This window comes from Paroedura picta, chromosome 3 (genome assembly GCF_049243985.1).
Source record: "Paroedura picta isolate Pp20150507F chromosome 3, Ppicta_v3.0, whole genome shotgun sequence".
In the NCBI taxonomy this organism is placed as follows: Eukaryota; Metazoa; Chordata; class Lepidosauria; order Squamata; family Gekkonidae; genus Paroedura; species Paroedura picta.
Window position 1 is genome coordinate 83,671,355 of NC_135371.1, and position 14,611 is coordinate 83,685,965.

Here is a 14,611-nt window from a genome sequence, read left to right on the forward strand (position 1 = left end):
GACGAAAATGTTTTAAATAATCATTTAGATAATATCTATGTAACACTGATGATAGGGAACATTAGCCAATGATCACCCTAATGCCCTGGTTTATATCTCAGAAATTGTTATTTGATTTTCATAGGAACAAATTAAGTCCTGTGAAGTGTCATTGATTTCAGTGGGAGAGCAATGCATAGACTTAAATTCCTTCATGAAAATTAGTGGGTACTTAAAATTGCTTAACTTTAGCAGAATCATGCCATTATCATCATCACCACCATCTGCTATACCTTATGGCATGGAGCACTCATGTAGCTCTATTAAATGGAACTAAGTAGTGGCAAATGGCATTAAGATTATTCATTCCCTCTAGCACGTCAGGACTCCTGTGCATTTCATGATTATTTTATTATTTTTTAAAACAGCTTTCTCTCTTTCCAGCACTATTCCATATCATTCCCTTACACACACATACACAAGCCAAGGGAAGGTTAAATGTGCCCTGCCACAGTTACATGAGGACAATATATATGCTGCTGCTGCAGGACTGGTATTGATAGAAATGCAGCACTAAGTGGGAAGCTTGGGAATTCTCATAATCATGGTAAACCTGTAGATACCCTAACAGATTATTAAGGGACAGTATTTGTAGTTTGCAATCCCAAAGATGTACCCCAACAGACAGGGCTGTGGTAAATGAAATGGAGAGACCAGGGAAGTTGTTTGGTGAATCTCTCTCCCCCCCCCCTGTTTAAAGTGAAGGCAGGAACAACTTGCTGTGGCGGTTCTCTGTTGTGCCCCATGAACAGTTTAATGCTTTGTGCTCATCTTCAGTTTTCTGGTGCTAAGGCACTTGTCTTGGAATTTGATTAGGCTATTTCTTGCTCACTGCTGACACCATAGCTCTCTGTTTTCCTCAACAGCTGTAAAGGAGTAAATCAAAATGCAGAATCAGCAATGGATCAGTCGGACCTGAGGGGTCGGTGTCGGCCATCATATCAGACCCAGCTCAGAGGTCAGACTTTTTACAACAGTGAATATGGGGAACTGTCAGAACAATCTGAAGAAGGCAGCTGCACTCCACCCACTGAGGGAGCCAGTCCCTCTCTCCTTCATGCTTCATTCTTTTCAGATGAATACTAAAGAGGAACTGATTGAGGAGGCACCAGGCAAAGATACCATCTTTCACCACTTCTGCAGCTTTGCCCTTGTTCTATTGAGTCCCATCCCATTATCCTAGAAGAAGACCTAATGGGGGAGCCTGAAGAGCAGATGGCAATACTCCTTGGATATGAGGATGGATGCCAAGAATTTCAACATGAGATTCACTTCTTGCATTTGGCACAAACACATTCCTGATAGGGCTATAATTTTATCATGACCTCTTTGCATGTATTTTTCGGGGGGGGGGGGGGACTAAGGTATTCTGCCAGCAGGTGAATGCCAGTTTCAAAAGCTGCAGCTACACTCAGTATTCAACCTCTATTCAATTAGTTTGACATAAGCTTTATTTCAGATCAGATAAAAATAGATATGTCTTAGTTGAATTTCTGAATGTCTTCCTATAGGCTGCTTTGTTTGTTTCTGCTCTCATTTTGACTCAAGCAGCAGAAGATGAAAGTCGAACCCTTTGAATGGAGTCTGGTAAACAGAGGAGTTGCAGCATTTCCACACTAGGTTAATCCTGCTCTCTTAATAAAGTAGTAGATCACACAATTGTCACTTATTTATAGAAGAGTTACTTTGCAGTTTACACAAAGAATGAAAGAAAGCCTACCAATTAGGCAGAATGTAATAAAATCCAGAGGTCTTGGAGGGGGCTGTACCAACTGAAACTTAAAAGTAGTAGGTCACAAACAGAGGCATACACACAAAAACACAAAATCCATCCTAACATGTAGAAATTGGCCCATCAAGGAGATCACTTAGGTGAGCACCTTTCTCCCATTTATCAGCTTTGGCAAAAAGGCAAAATGTTGGTCCATACTGGCTTCCTGGTTTTAAATAACCATGGGGTTAAGCTATGGCTTAAACTTAAATCAAACATAAAAACCACTGTTTCAAACTTCCTTAGCAACCAGCCTTAGAGGCTCATAATGCTGGTGTTATCACCCATGTTCTCACAGCAAAGTATGATATCTTGTTGTGATAGAACCTAATGAATCATTCTTATACTCATGAAAAGATGGAAATTCTGATGTAACTCCAGTTAAGTGGGAGCTTACCTATTTAATTATCCCACCCCATCCCTAGCAACCTCTGCATAGTTTCCAATCATCAGTATATCCTGATCCTTGGTAGCAACATCAAGATTTTGCAGTGAGCCATGAGAAATATTCCAAAATTAATTTATGCAGATATATCTAATTTACATTATTTATTCTGATTCTGAAATTTGGAGACAGCTGTAGATTTATGTGCATACGTGCCCCTATACCTTTTACACCCGTCATTAATACAATTCACTTCTCCGTTTCTGCTCCTACCTGTAGTTGTAAAACATTGCTTCAGTGGATTTTGTGTGTGTATGTATACTAGGGAAGCAAGTGTTGATTGAGTCAACTTGAACATGCTTGTGTTGTTGCTTCTTAGCATTCTGTACCATATTTTTCCTGTCTTGTTCCTGTTCTGAGAGTCACTGTCACTAAAAAATTCCACAAGACCCTCTATGAATGCTTTATGAAGTAGTTTCAGATCAACTTGTGAACTTAGAATCCTGTACTCTATTGCAGAAGGTCCCCCTTGAATGGTGCCTCCACAACAACAGATTTCTGCTTGCGGGCCAGGCTTTTATGTATAGAATTGATGGTTAGGGTTTGGCTCTTTTTATTTTCTCCATATTGGGCATTTCTCTGCCAGACAATATTTTTCCTCTGTAAGAGGATTTGATGCATGTACATATTTGTATCTGCCATTGTCCATGCCTTTTCCATGTTGATTTGTATTGGGTGACTGCACTCAATGCCTTGTCGCTTTTTTATGGCATTTCATATCCATACAAGTGGTTGGGGGCTTAATTAGTTAGAGAGAATGAAGTTCTCTTTTACTGTGTGGAGAGGATGAAGTTCTTTTGTTTTTATATGTATGAATATACCTATATTTTCTAAAGTTTACTGTTTCTATCAAAAATTGGATACTCACAGCAGCATATAGATGGCAAACAATCAAGAAGTTCTACAGAAGATTTTCCTTTCTCATTTCTGTTAGTGTAGTCACATTAATTTGACTAGCTGAGAACTTCAGAAATGGAAATGGACAAAGCTATACTCATCCCCCAAAGCTGTAAGCCTCCACAGATTAGTGTTCCACTCCAAGGAGACTAAAAGATCAGACTGCAACAGACCCAGATGCCACCACATGACTATTGTTACATAGTAAAAAAAAATTGAAGGGACAGTTTGGAACCATAGAGAATATTCAGTGAACATTTCTTGTACTACAAAACAGTTTCCATTAATATTTATATCATCTAGTTCAGATCAGTTGTAAAATGCAGCTCTAGAAAGCCCAGTAGCATTTTGAAATAAGTTATGTCCTCTTTTGGTTTGTACAGTTAACCACAGGTTTCCACTGTGGCTATACCCAGTGTACCTGCAAGTGGGTAAAAGGTAAGGATCTATTTGTCACATAAAACTATACACCCTGGGACCATCTAGTGCATCCACGAAAATGCCATATGTGAAGAGTCAAAGTCCTAGGTGTAAGCTGCACGGAGCTTTTATTCCAACCCCAGATCGATTCAGACCCTGCTCTCTACACAGAATGCAATTTCCATTTGGATTTTGGGCAATTTAATTTTTCCTTCTGCAGCAAGAAGGATTGATCCAGAGTGACCCTACCTTTATTGTGTGATATCTTAGAGTGCTTTTAATCCTCGATATCTGGATTGGGAAAGAAAGCTCCGTGGTAGAGAACCTCTGATAGGCCACACCTGGTCATGTGACATGCTTGCCTTAAAGGAGAAGCCCTTTAAGGGCTCTGCCTTTTTCGATCCTCTCCCCCACCCTTCCAAGAAAAGAAAGAGGCTCCCTGCTTGGCTTCTCCCCCCCACCTTCAAGAAAAGAAAGAGGCTTGCCCCCCCCTTCTGAACTACCTTAACCACATGCAGAAAACTTTCCTGTTTCAATGGAGGAAGACCAGAGTTCAAAGTGATCTGAATTCAACAGGATTGACAATGGAATAAAGAAAGTAAGTGCAGACTCTGCCCTAGTTTAAAGCCAGGAACAACTTTCATTTTGGTTATTGTGTTTTGCAGCAAACATTCTCCTGCTTCATATATTTTTTAAAATCACTGTTCATTTTCATGTCTCATGCTCAACAGAGTTTCACATATAGTCAGTTGCTAAATATTTACCACTTAGTAGTAAACTATACAAGCCAACACATTTTTAAATAAATGCTTTTCAAAAGCCATCTTTATCTAAAGGTACAGGGCCTTGCCTGTGATTCATACTGAAAAATAATGCCACTCATTTCAATAAATGTATATACTGTCTTGTTATAAATTTCCCAATTATTGTGGACTGGGTTTTTTAAAATAGCCAATTATTGGATTAGCTACCAAAAGAATCTCTGAATAGAGAATATGGTCACTTCTCCACACTAGGAAGTTCTGAAATAATTGCATTGCAGTTCGTATTATGGTTTGTCTAGTGCCATCATTTTCAAATTTCTGCCTTCAGGGAATGATTTCCACACCAACTCATCTTCTTGATTTTAATCCTGTTTTCAAATTATTTAAGCTGCTGGAAGAGCCTATGTGTCAAAGCCCAGATCAGGTTCAAGGTTCTGGCTTTGACCTTTAAGGCTATACGCGGGTTGGGACCCACATACCTGAGGGACCGCCTACCGCCCTATATCCCCCGCAGGGCTTTACGCTCAGCGGGGGGAAATCTCCTGATCGTTCCTGGCCCTAGAGAAGCGCTCCTGGCCTCAACCAGGGCGAGGGCCTTTTCGGTCCTGGCCCCTACCTGGTGGAACGAGCTCCCGGGTGAGCTGCGGGCCCTGCAAGATTTACCAGCTTTCCGCAGGGTCTGCAAGACGGAGCTCTTCTGCCAGGTTTTTGGTTGAGGCCGGGGTCAGCGAATGAGTGCCAACATTCCCCCCCCCAGACCTAGCATCTCCTCCCCACCCTCCCTGCCCCTCTGATAGCAGGGGTGGGAATAATAAGTTCCGCCATGTTAGGATTGTTTTAAAGTCTTTTAATGGGTATTTTAATGGGGATAGGACTGCTGTGACCCGCCACGAGCCTACGGGGAGTGGCAGGATATAAATCCAATTAATAATAATAATAATAATAATATCTTCCCCCCCCAAAAAAAGCCTCACACAGCTGTCATAGAAACTAGGTATTTTGCAGAGAATTCTGAGGTATGCTTTATGATAGCAGATACTGATAGCTGTTACTCTTCTATTGAACCCCAATAAGCTTCCACAGAAACCGAGGGCGCAATCTTAAAATGTTGTTTCATTTTGTTCTGAACATAGCTACATTTAACTTTTACTTCTACAGACTACAGATACCACACTGACTGTATCGTCCTTTGACATTACTTGATGGATTAAGTGGCAGATACACCCTACGGACTGTTCTGTAAACAGTACCATCCCTTGTTAAAATTCAAAATACTCACATGATTTGCAGAGTCCCTATTCTCTGAGGTCTTTCTTGCTACCCACTTTCTCCTATTACGATTTTGGGACTGGCTAAACACAATTGCTACAAACACTGCAAGTATTATTGGTTTGCAGAAAGAATTCAAGGTGGAAGGAAGAGTAAATACTGGCCAAAGTGCAAAATACAAACTCTATCTGCTAACAAATTTCCCTTCTTAAAAGCAGCATGCTATCTTTCGCTTTCTCCTTTTCCCCAGACTTCCGTGAGATGATCTCCAAAACCCAGGCTATGTTGGCACTGATCCAGGCTGAGTCAATCTGCAAAATAGTAAATCTGTTCGCAGGATAACCCAGTTCCAACAGTGCTCCTTCTCCATAGTGTAAATACCAGCACTGTGGTTGAATTAGAAATTGCTGCTGTTTGTAGTTCAAACTGTTTAAAGTGGTTGTACATAGCCTTATAATCAGACTTATTTTATTCTCAGCAACTTTCTAAAAACATGCAAGTTCAGGTGCAATCAATTTCTTCCACAAGATAACCACATTATCTTTGTGCCTGTTCACTTTGTGTTGGATATGTATATGGATGTTAGAACAGTAGGTGAGAATGCTTTTGAAACTAAACCAGGAAAGTTCATACACAAATTGCTAATTAAATCTGCCAGGAAACGCACACACACACACACAGCTTGAAGATTCTTCAATACCTGCTTAGATGACAAAGTCTGGGGATGGTTTGGAGCTATTAGTTTATACCTCCTCAGAGGTTACTTGTTCTCAGTTTGGTGTAATAATAATTTTCCTCATTTAGCAAAAATGTATTAACATCCCCAGTAGTGCAGGAACTGTCATGTTATTGGAGTTGGATCTCAAAAACTGACAATCTTTTCTCCATCTTCAGCTCACCTTAGAAAGGAAGTCAAATGAGTTGAGTTTCAAGGTATTAATTTAGCTCTCTTTAGTGCCAAAGATTTTCAGAGTAACTTTGGGCAAGTTTCTTCTTGTATTGTTTCACAATCTGAACAAATGGAAAAGGGCAATTTCTTACCCCACAGGATAACCAGATATCTGTGGACTAAAAGAAAACCTCTTATATTGAAGACCATGACCCACAGCTGAAAGGTCCTATTTCTACAGTATTTATTGGAACACAAAACATCACTTTGGAGATTTTGTAATTCATTGTTGCTGTGTTGATTGGATCCAGCAACTCCACATATTCATGACCAGGAGTCATTCTTTACTATGCTGCAATCATAAAAGTCCCTAGTATCTCAGATAATTTAATTGCACTTATGATCAGAGACTCTCCAGCCTTTTCCAGCATGCCCTTGTGACTTCTGTTTGCTACTTGACAGTCTGTGTCAATGAGCTCTGCTTTGGTGATCAGCTTTCAGTTTTAGCCAGAAATTTTGTGACAAGAAACACAAAACTGACCATGGTTCTTTGTCACAGAATTTCTGAACAAGAGCCTGCCCAGCCAATTGTGAAAAATTGTGGCAACACTGAGGAGAGAGATGGCATCAGCAGTGAACCTGAAACTGCAACAAACCTAAATATTTGTTCAATAAGCTTAAAGCTGCTTATTGCACAATCCTAATGCCAGTCTGTAAACTGCTTAGGTTAGCAACCAACCGGCATGTTGTCATAACATGCAGGGCTTCTAATATATCATCCCATCAGCATTGTAATGGTATAAATCTAGCACCAACATGCCTGCAGAGATGGGCAGCTCCAGGGTGCGTAATGGCAAACATTTCATTCAAGAGGGTGTACCTGTCCAGTGAAACAGCATCTGACTTAACATGTTTTGCACTTAATGAATACCACAATCTTATTAGTGTTGGTAAGTAACAACATTCCATCCAGTTATGTAGTCTCTAAACTGTCAGAGGCATATCAATGTAAAAGAGAATATATGTGATTCTAAAAACCTGAATTCTGAGCCTCAGTTAAGGAAAGGAGCCAGAGAGTAGAAATCTTCTTGCTTTCCTAATTAAAAAATAAATAAATTCTTAAAAATATTGCCAGTTGTACAGTATAGGAATGTAATGTTATAAAACCACAAAGAGAATTTGAGAAGTTAATGCATCCATATTTTTAAAAAATGGCTATAGTTGTACTATAAACTCATTAAACAAAAATATAAGCATCTCCTTAAACAAAGGCATAGGTATTCATGACACAACAAGAATGCAATATCTTTTTTAGGACCAAACAAAATATCACAAAAAGTTAACACAATTTTCTGAGCTCCCCAGAAATATTCATGAGACTGAAGATAAACAAAAAAACAAAAGAGGGAGAACACTAAGGGCAAGATGAAAAAGCCCAAAGCCTGACTACAGTTTTCCCAAGAAGATAAGTAGATGCATGGATGCAAATCAGGTTTCAAATGGCAGCAGTAAGATGAAGAAACAAAAGCAAATGGCATCTTTCCCTTTGAAAATATGAACATCTGCAGAAAAAAATGTGTTTACATTTATTTTTATTTAGATTTGTTTATTTATTTAGTTATTATAAACTAAACAGTAGGGCCCATCCCTACTGGCAACTTTTAGTTGGTTCATGGTCATCCCTGTATCATGATCAAAGCTGATAAAATAATGAACACGAACCAACTAAAAGAAGCAGTCAGAGACAGGGGCGCATGGCAAAGACTTTCCTATAGAATCACCGAGGATAACAACTGAACAGATATCATCATCATCATCATTGCCATCATCATCATCATCATCGGCACTGTTGTCTCAGGGCAGTTTATAACAAATAGGTTTACAAATAAAACATTAGCAATTAAAACAAGCAGTTAAAACAGTTAACTGTTTTCCATGGTGCTCTAGTGAGAACCATCTTGCTGCTGACTACTTTACAAGAGGATTTGTGTGTTCTGAGTTAGACTGGATAGCTGAGTTGGATTGTTGAACTGCAGGCATTTTATTATAGTTGCAGCAAGATGGCTGGCAGCAAATGACCAAAATCAGATAACAGCCTGAGTAAGGGGAAGCAAGGACTTGGATTTCCTCTTGCCACCCCACCCCTTTCCCATGGCTTTACTCCTGGATTAAACAGAGGAGGCAAACCAAAAATAATTTGTATGTTAGTCCGATTTTCTGCCAGTGGTCTTTTGTTGCTGCTGATGGCATTAATGTAAAAAGAAAGCAAGAAAGGAAGGGAAACAGGAGAAAAGAAGAAAAATGATGATGATATATAAGGATGACTTCAATCTGTAAGAGTTAACTAACCATGAGCAAAGGTCATGTCCAGAGCTGTCTTGCAGTTCCCTTTTTCCCAACTCTTGCAAGGAAATCAGGAGCAACTGTGCTTCCTTATCTTGGCATATCACCATAGCAAAATGGGCTAGACAGAAAATGAAACATGTGAGTTCAGAAAGGAGACATGGATCTAAATGCCCCTAACTCTTATTCTTTTATCAGGAAATAGAATAAGCAATGCGTTTAAGAAGGTCCTGATTCTCAGACACAGTACAGATAGTAGGGGAGGCAGCAACACTAATGTGTCAGCTTTATTTTTTTAAAATGTGGGTCATTATGAAATGTAGGCTTCTTGTACGGGGAGAGGAACAAATTAGTTCTTACAGAAAATAGCAGGAAGTTGTTCACCAGGGAATTATACCCATCTCAAGGGAAATATGATATCTGACACACAAGAAAAATTGAAAGCCACCAGAAGGGTCATGCTCACTCCCTGCACAAGAGAACCTTTAACAAATTCTGAATGTTAACTGGTTTGCCTAGGCATATTTAACAGGATTAAAGTGCATTATTTCACCTTAAAACACTTAGAACAGCATTCTGTATTTATAAGTGACTAGAATGGCAAAAGCATGGATACTTTCCATTTTTCAAAGTATATATAGATGAAGATTTAAAAAAAGACCTCTTAAATATTGAGTGACTGGAAAGTATATGAACTACTGTTTCAGTACCAGACAGGGACTGAAAGCCATGTTATCTTCTCATGCATTTCCTTTCTTCAGAGTTCCGGTGTATATAAGATAACTCCCCAGCTGCTCCCTCTTTTCTTCATCCTTCATATCAAGTTTTCTGGCCTCTGGACAATTGGACTTCCTTAGGAATTCCCCATTGGAAATATCTACTGAAGAAGTGTGAAAGGATTCTAGTGCATGGATAATATGATACAGTCTTTTCTGTTTATGCCAAATGTTCTAGCCTTCTGATATCATGGCATTAAGGTGCACGCTTGTTCCACCAGTGAAAATGATACTAAGGATGCGACAGAGAGAATCTGAGCTCATGCAAGCTAGAGAAAAAATGATTAAGTGTAAATGCCCATGGAGACATACTTAGATGACAAGGTATTAATGGACATAAAAGCCGTACATGGGGAAAAGAAGAGAGACAGGTGGAGTGGAACATCACAGAAGAAACTAGATCCATGAGACTGGAGTCTGCCTTCCTTTTCTAGTGACAAGAAACTTTAAGAATTAGAGGGCCAAGAGGCTCATCATCATCATCATCATCATCATCTTTATTCTTATATCGCAATCTTCCTGGCAGCTCAGGGCAGGTGATAGCATAAATTAAAAGTTATGTCATGAGAAGGGGATTGTAGCTGGGCCAATATGTGCTTAATTTTCAAATAGGGCTTGTTAAGTTAGCCCAGGCTTTCTCAACAACGGTTTCATGAAAGTCGAGTTTCTTGACGGTCCTGAAAGGATTTCCTGAATGAGTTAATTTTTACTATTTAAAAAAGATTCTTAAACATTTATCAGGTGATATGACCATATAAGGTCATGTCTATCTGCCCCCCCCCCCAAATGGCTGATGGACCTGGAGGAGGTGGAAAGGGGAGGGGCCCCAGGTCGGATGGGTGTACATAGCTATGCTTCCCAACCATATTCTGTAGCTGTATTTTCAGCTACAACGGGCTTAAGCTACTAGTATATACATAACTAGATTTAAAGCCCATTTTACCCGGCATAAAATGGGCACTAGATGGCATGGCCCTACCCCCGCCGACTCCCCAAGGCTTGAGGGTAAGGCTGAATGGCGTGTTGTGGGCCAGGGAGGCTGGGCGCGGTGTCCGTGGGGACGGAGAAGGCTCCCCCCCCTCGCAGAGTGTGGGACATGGTAGCAGGGCTGGGGCCGGATCGCGGGGAAGCGGCCTACCTCGGGGTGGCGGGTGGCGGCTCCTCAGCGGCTGGGAGCCGCGTCGAAGTAGTAATGCTGCCGGGCCTGAGGCGGGCGCGATGTCGCAGGCCACGGGAGTGGTGGCACAGCTGCAGAGGCAGGTGCAGTGAGCAGCGGACTGTAGAGCGGCGCGGCGGCGCGGCCCGAGTTAGCGGCGCCATTTTGCTTGGAGGATGGTTGTCTGGGCGGTGGCGGCGAACAGTGTCGGCTGGTGGTTCTGGGTGGTGGCGGCGGCAGCAGGGAATGTGAGCTAAAGGTGGGGAACCGGGGAGCGGTAAGTGGGGGGGTGGGCGTGGGAAGGGCGTGGCCATCGGTGGTGGGGATGTCGGTCATCGAGCGGGGTGGGAAGGGCGGGGGCTGTGGTGGGCGGGAGCGGATGCTCGGGTGGGGGTGGGAAGGGCTGGGGTGGCGGGTGGAGCTCCGTAGGCGGGGTAGGGTATGCGGTGGGCGGAGGGGAAGGTTTCCCCCTGAAGTCCTGGATCGTGGAGAAAGGCTCCTGCCCAGCAGCCATCCGGCAAGGATGGCGGGTTGGGAGGAGTGTGGACTTAGTGGCGGGCTGTCCTCGAGACGGGACAAGTGACCAATAGGGAGTCTCCCAATTGGATACTTGGCCCTGGATTGCCACTCGGAGGAGCGAATCAGGAGCCACTTCGCAGGAGGAGTTAGGGCGGGCTCTGTCCGGGATAAAAACTCGGAGGTTTTTATCCCGGACAGAGCCCGCCCTAACTCCTCCCCACCAGCCTTTACTCGATTATTAAGTTCACAGCGCGCTGCGCCATGGGGCTGTTTAAAGATATGTATCTAATATAATATAATATCCTTATCCATGGTTCCTCTATATATTTGTGAAACAGCTGGGGGGGGGTGGAATATGTCCAGCTGTCCAGGTTGGAATAGGGCCAATCAGGGTGCAACCAGCAAAGCTGGCTGCACCCTGATTGGCCCTGCCCCTGCAGCTCCCGCGCTCCATCCCTGGACTCTAGTCTCTTTGTTCTCAGATGCACCTCAGTGCCTGGACCCAGCAGAAGGTAAGGGGAGAGGGCTCTGGGCAAAGGGTTGTGGTGGAGAGCCTGCTAACAAGGGCCTCTTGGCCTACTAGGCTGGGCCTCCTGGCCTGCTGTCCTGGGCCTGCTAATAAGCTGGCCAGCCCCCACATGCCCCACTTGATCTGGCTGCAAGCAGCAGCCCAAAGCCACATTAAGCTGCCTGGCCAGGGGCCAAGGGAGGGGACCCTTTCAAGGCCCGTTCTTAGGAATGGGCTTTGAAGCTAGTAATAACATAATAATACAATACAATACAATATAATATTGTGAATATCAAAGAAATCAATACCCTGTGTGTGTGTGTGCGCGTGTGTATGTATATATATATACCCTGTGTGTGTGTGTGTATTTACATACATATACATATACATATACATATACATATACATATACATATACATATACATATACATATACATATACATATACATATACATATACATATACATATACATATACATATACATATACATATACATATACATATACATATACATATACATATACATATACATATACATATACATATACATATACATATACATATACATATACATATACATATACATATACATATACATATACATATACATATACATATACATATACATATACATATACATATACATATACATATACATATACATATACATATACATATACATATACATATACAAAGGTATCCCCTGTGCAAGCACGGAGTCGTGTCTGACCCTTAGGGTGACGCCCTCTAGCGTTTCCATAGCAGACTCAATACGGGGTGGTTTGCCAGTGCCTTCCCCAGTCATTACCGTTTACCCCCCAGCAAGCTGGGTACTCATTTTACCGACCTCGGAAGGATGGAAGGCTGAGTCAACCTTGAGCCGGCTGCTGGGATTGAACTCTCAGCCTCATGGGCAGAGCTTTCAGACTGCATGTCTGCTGCCTTACCACTCTGCACCACAAGAGGCACTTTTTACACATACGCACACACACACACATACATACATATATACATACACACACACACACACACACACACACACACACACACACACACAAGGTCCAACCTTTGTAGGGTTATCCCCACCTCAGTCATGGACATCGATTTAGGGGCAGCATATTGGTACAGCAGAAGAATGGATTTGTAAGATTGGCCCCAGCCACTATGGCTGGTTTCTGCATGCCTTTCAGATATCTGTACATAGCAAGCCCCATCATATCATGGGCAGTCATCATAAAGAAGTCCGTTAGGAACAAGGAATTCCACCACAGGCCACCACCTCACCACCAGTGAATTAAGTGCTTCACCACCAGTGAAGTAGGACACTGTCCTATTTCTCTGTATTAGTAAAAACATACTTAAGTGGGTTGAATGTGCTGCTTGTTATGAATGTTGTAAAGTTGTTCCTGTGCCATGAAAATGCAAGGTGTTTTCTCTGTGGACTCCTGTAACAGAACAGAAATCAATTCAAAAAGATGATTTTTAGTGCCACAGAACACATTTAACTGTATATGTTGTCAAGCAAATCTGCCTATAAAACTAAGCTCCTGTCACTATTTTAGGCACAGTGTGACACAGCATTGCAGATACCAGTGAAATGTGGACATTTGTCATTTGGCTGCTGCACAGTCCTCCCCCCTGGTTAAAAGAGGAAGAGTTTTGCAGAATGCTTACAGGCCATTAGTGAAACCATCGTGGTTCATCACCCAGCATTTCCCAAGCAGGAGGGGGGGGGGGGAGGGAATGTGATGTGAAAGCAGAAACATTCAGCTACTGCTTCAAAAACATTTCCTGTATTATATTGACATTTCTATAGAGCTTTTCATCAATGACATCTCTGAGGGTTTTGAAAATCCACAAGTTCTCTGCCTTCAGTGGGCACTGTGGGTTAACATCTGCTCTCCAAAGCATATACAATGCACACAGGTACACAGAGGAGATAATTGGGTCTTCTCTAAAGGAAAATGAAACCAGCACACTATGCATTTCTGCTACTTTTCTCACAATAGAGATCACAACCAAAGCAGCAGCTCAAAAAAGAAGCATTTAACTAGATGGCTTATAATTAAATCAGTCATTTTTTAATTAATGCTAGCAGCTCCCACCCCCTCCAGTTATTACCTTTACAGAAATAACCAGAAAACTGCTTTAGAAATTCAGTATTTTCCTCATTTCAAAAGTTATTCCTGTTATGTTAATTTATTGAGACATATGAAAAACATTAAGATGGTTTCACAAAGCATAAAGTTTTGTTCAAGTATAATCTGAACAGCACATAATACATTTTTGTCTTGTTCACATTATAAATGAACAAAACTACAGTCGTTCTACCATTTTGATGCATGGTGATATTGTCTGTTTGTATCCCACACTTCCTCAAAAGTGCACATGCATGTCATATCTTAACTATAGCCCTTTGAGATAGGTTAGTCTAAAAGGCACCGACTTTCCAAAGAAAACCAGTTGACTGTGATGTTAAAGTAAGGATTTGAAGCTTATTTTCCATAGTCAAACCTTCCACTTTCCTCTTACATTACAGAGTGGTTGAGTGCAACTCAACAATGATGGAGCACCTTTAATGGGCTGTTCCACATTTCTCTTCCTTTCCATGCACATACAGTACTTGTTTCTTTGATACCAAGAGAAGCTGGCTATGACCCATTATGCATGGGGGGAATAACGCACATTCGGGGTGGAATGGCGGCGACTAAAATCTCCGATAACGCACGGTGCCGGCTGCAACCGGCTGCAGCATCGGTGCATGCTGCTGAAAAAGCCGTGTTAGCGAAACGCAGAAGAAAGCGCAGCTTCTG

The 14,611-nt window shown here is 41.8% G+C and overlaps 1 protein-coding gene and 1 long non-coding RNA gene across 12 annotated transcripts in view; one reads left to right on the forward strand and one right to left on the reverse strand.

The window, feature by feature from the left end:
- FLT4 (fms related receptor tyrosine kinase 4) overlaps positions 1-2,644 on the forward strand; it is a 160,871-nt gene extending 158,227 nt beyond the window's left edge. For all 4 annotated transcript variants that reach the window (XM_077326599.1, XM_077326600.1, XM_077326601.1 and 1 more), the window contains one exon: positions 906-2,644. In XM_077326599.1, coding sequence (XP_077182714.1) covers positions 906-1,125 — 220 coding nt within the window. In that variant the 3' untranslated portion in view covers positions 1,126-2,644. The remainder of the gene's footprint in view (positions 1-905) is intronic.
- The window catches only part of LOC143832346 (uncharacterized), a 65,516-nt gene that overhangs the window by 38,943 nt on the left and 11,962 nt on the right, over positions 1-14,611 (reverse strand). For 5 of the 8 annotated variants that reach the window (XR_013229212.1, XR_013229210.1, XR_013229208.1 and 2 more), the window contains exons 2-3: positions 13,157-13,243; positions 8,844-8,958 (exon numbers count right to left, since the gene is read on the reverse strand). This is a non-coding gene — a long non-coding RNA (uncharacterized LOC143832346). Of the gene's footprint in view, positions 1-364; positions 906-7,543; positions 7,591-8,026; positions 8,057-8,843; positions 8,959-13,156; positions 13,244-14,611 lie in introns of those variants that run through there. The other 3 variants (XR_013229211.1, XR_013229213.1, XR_013229214.1) reach the window with 3 other exon arrangements.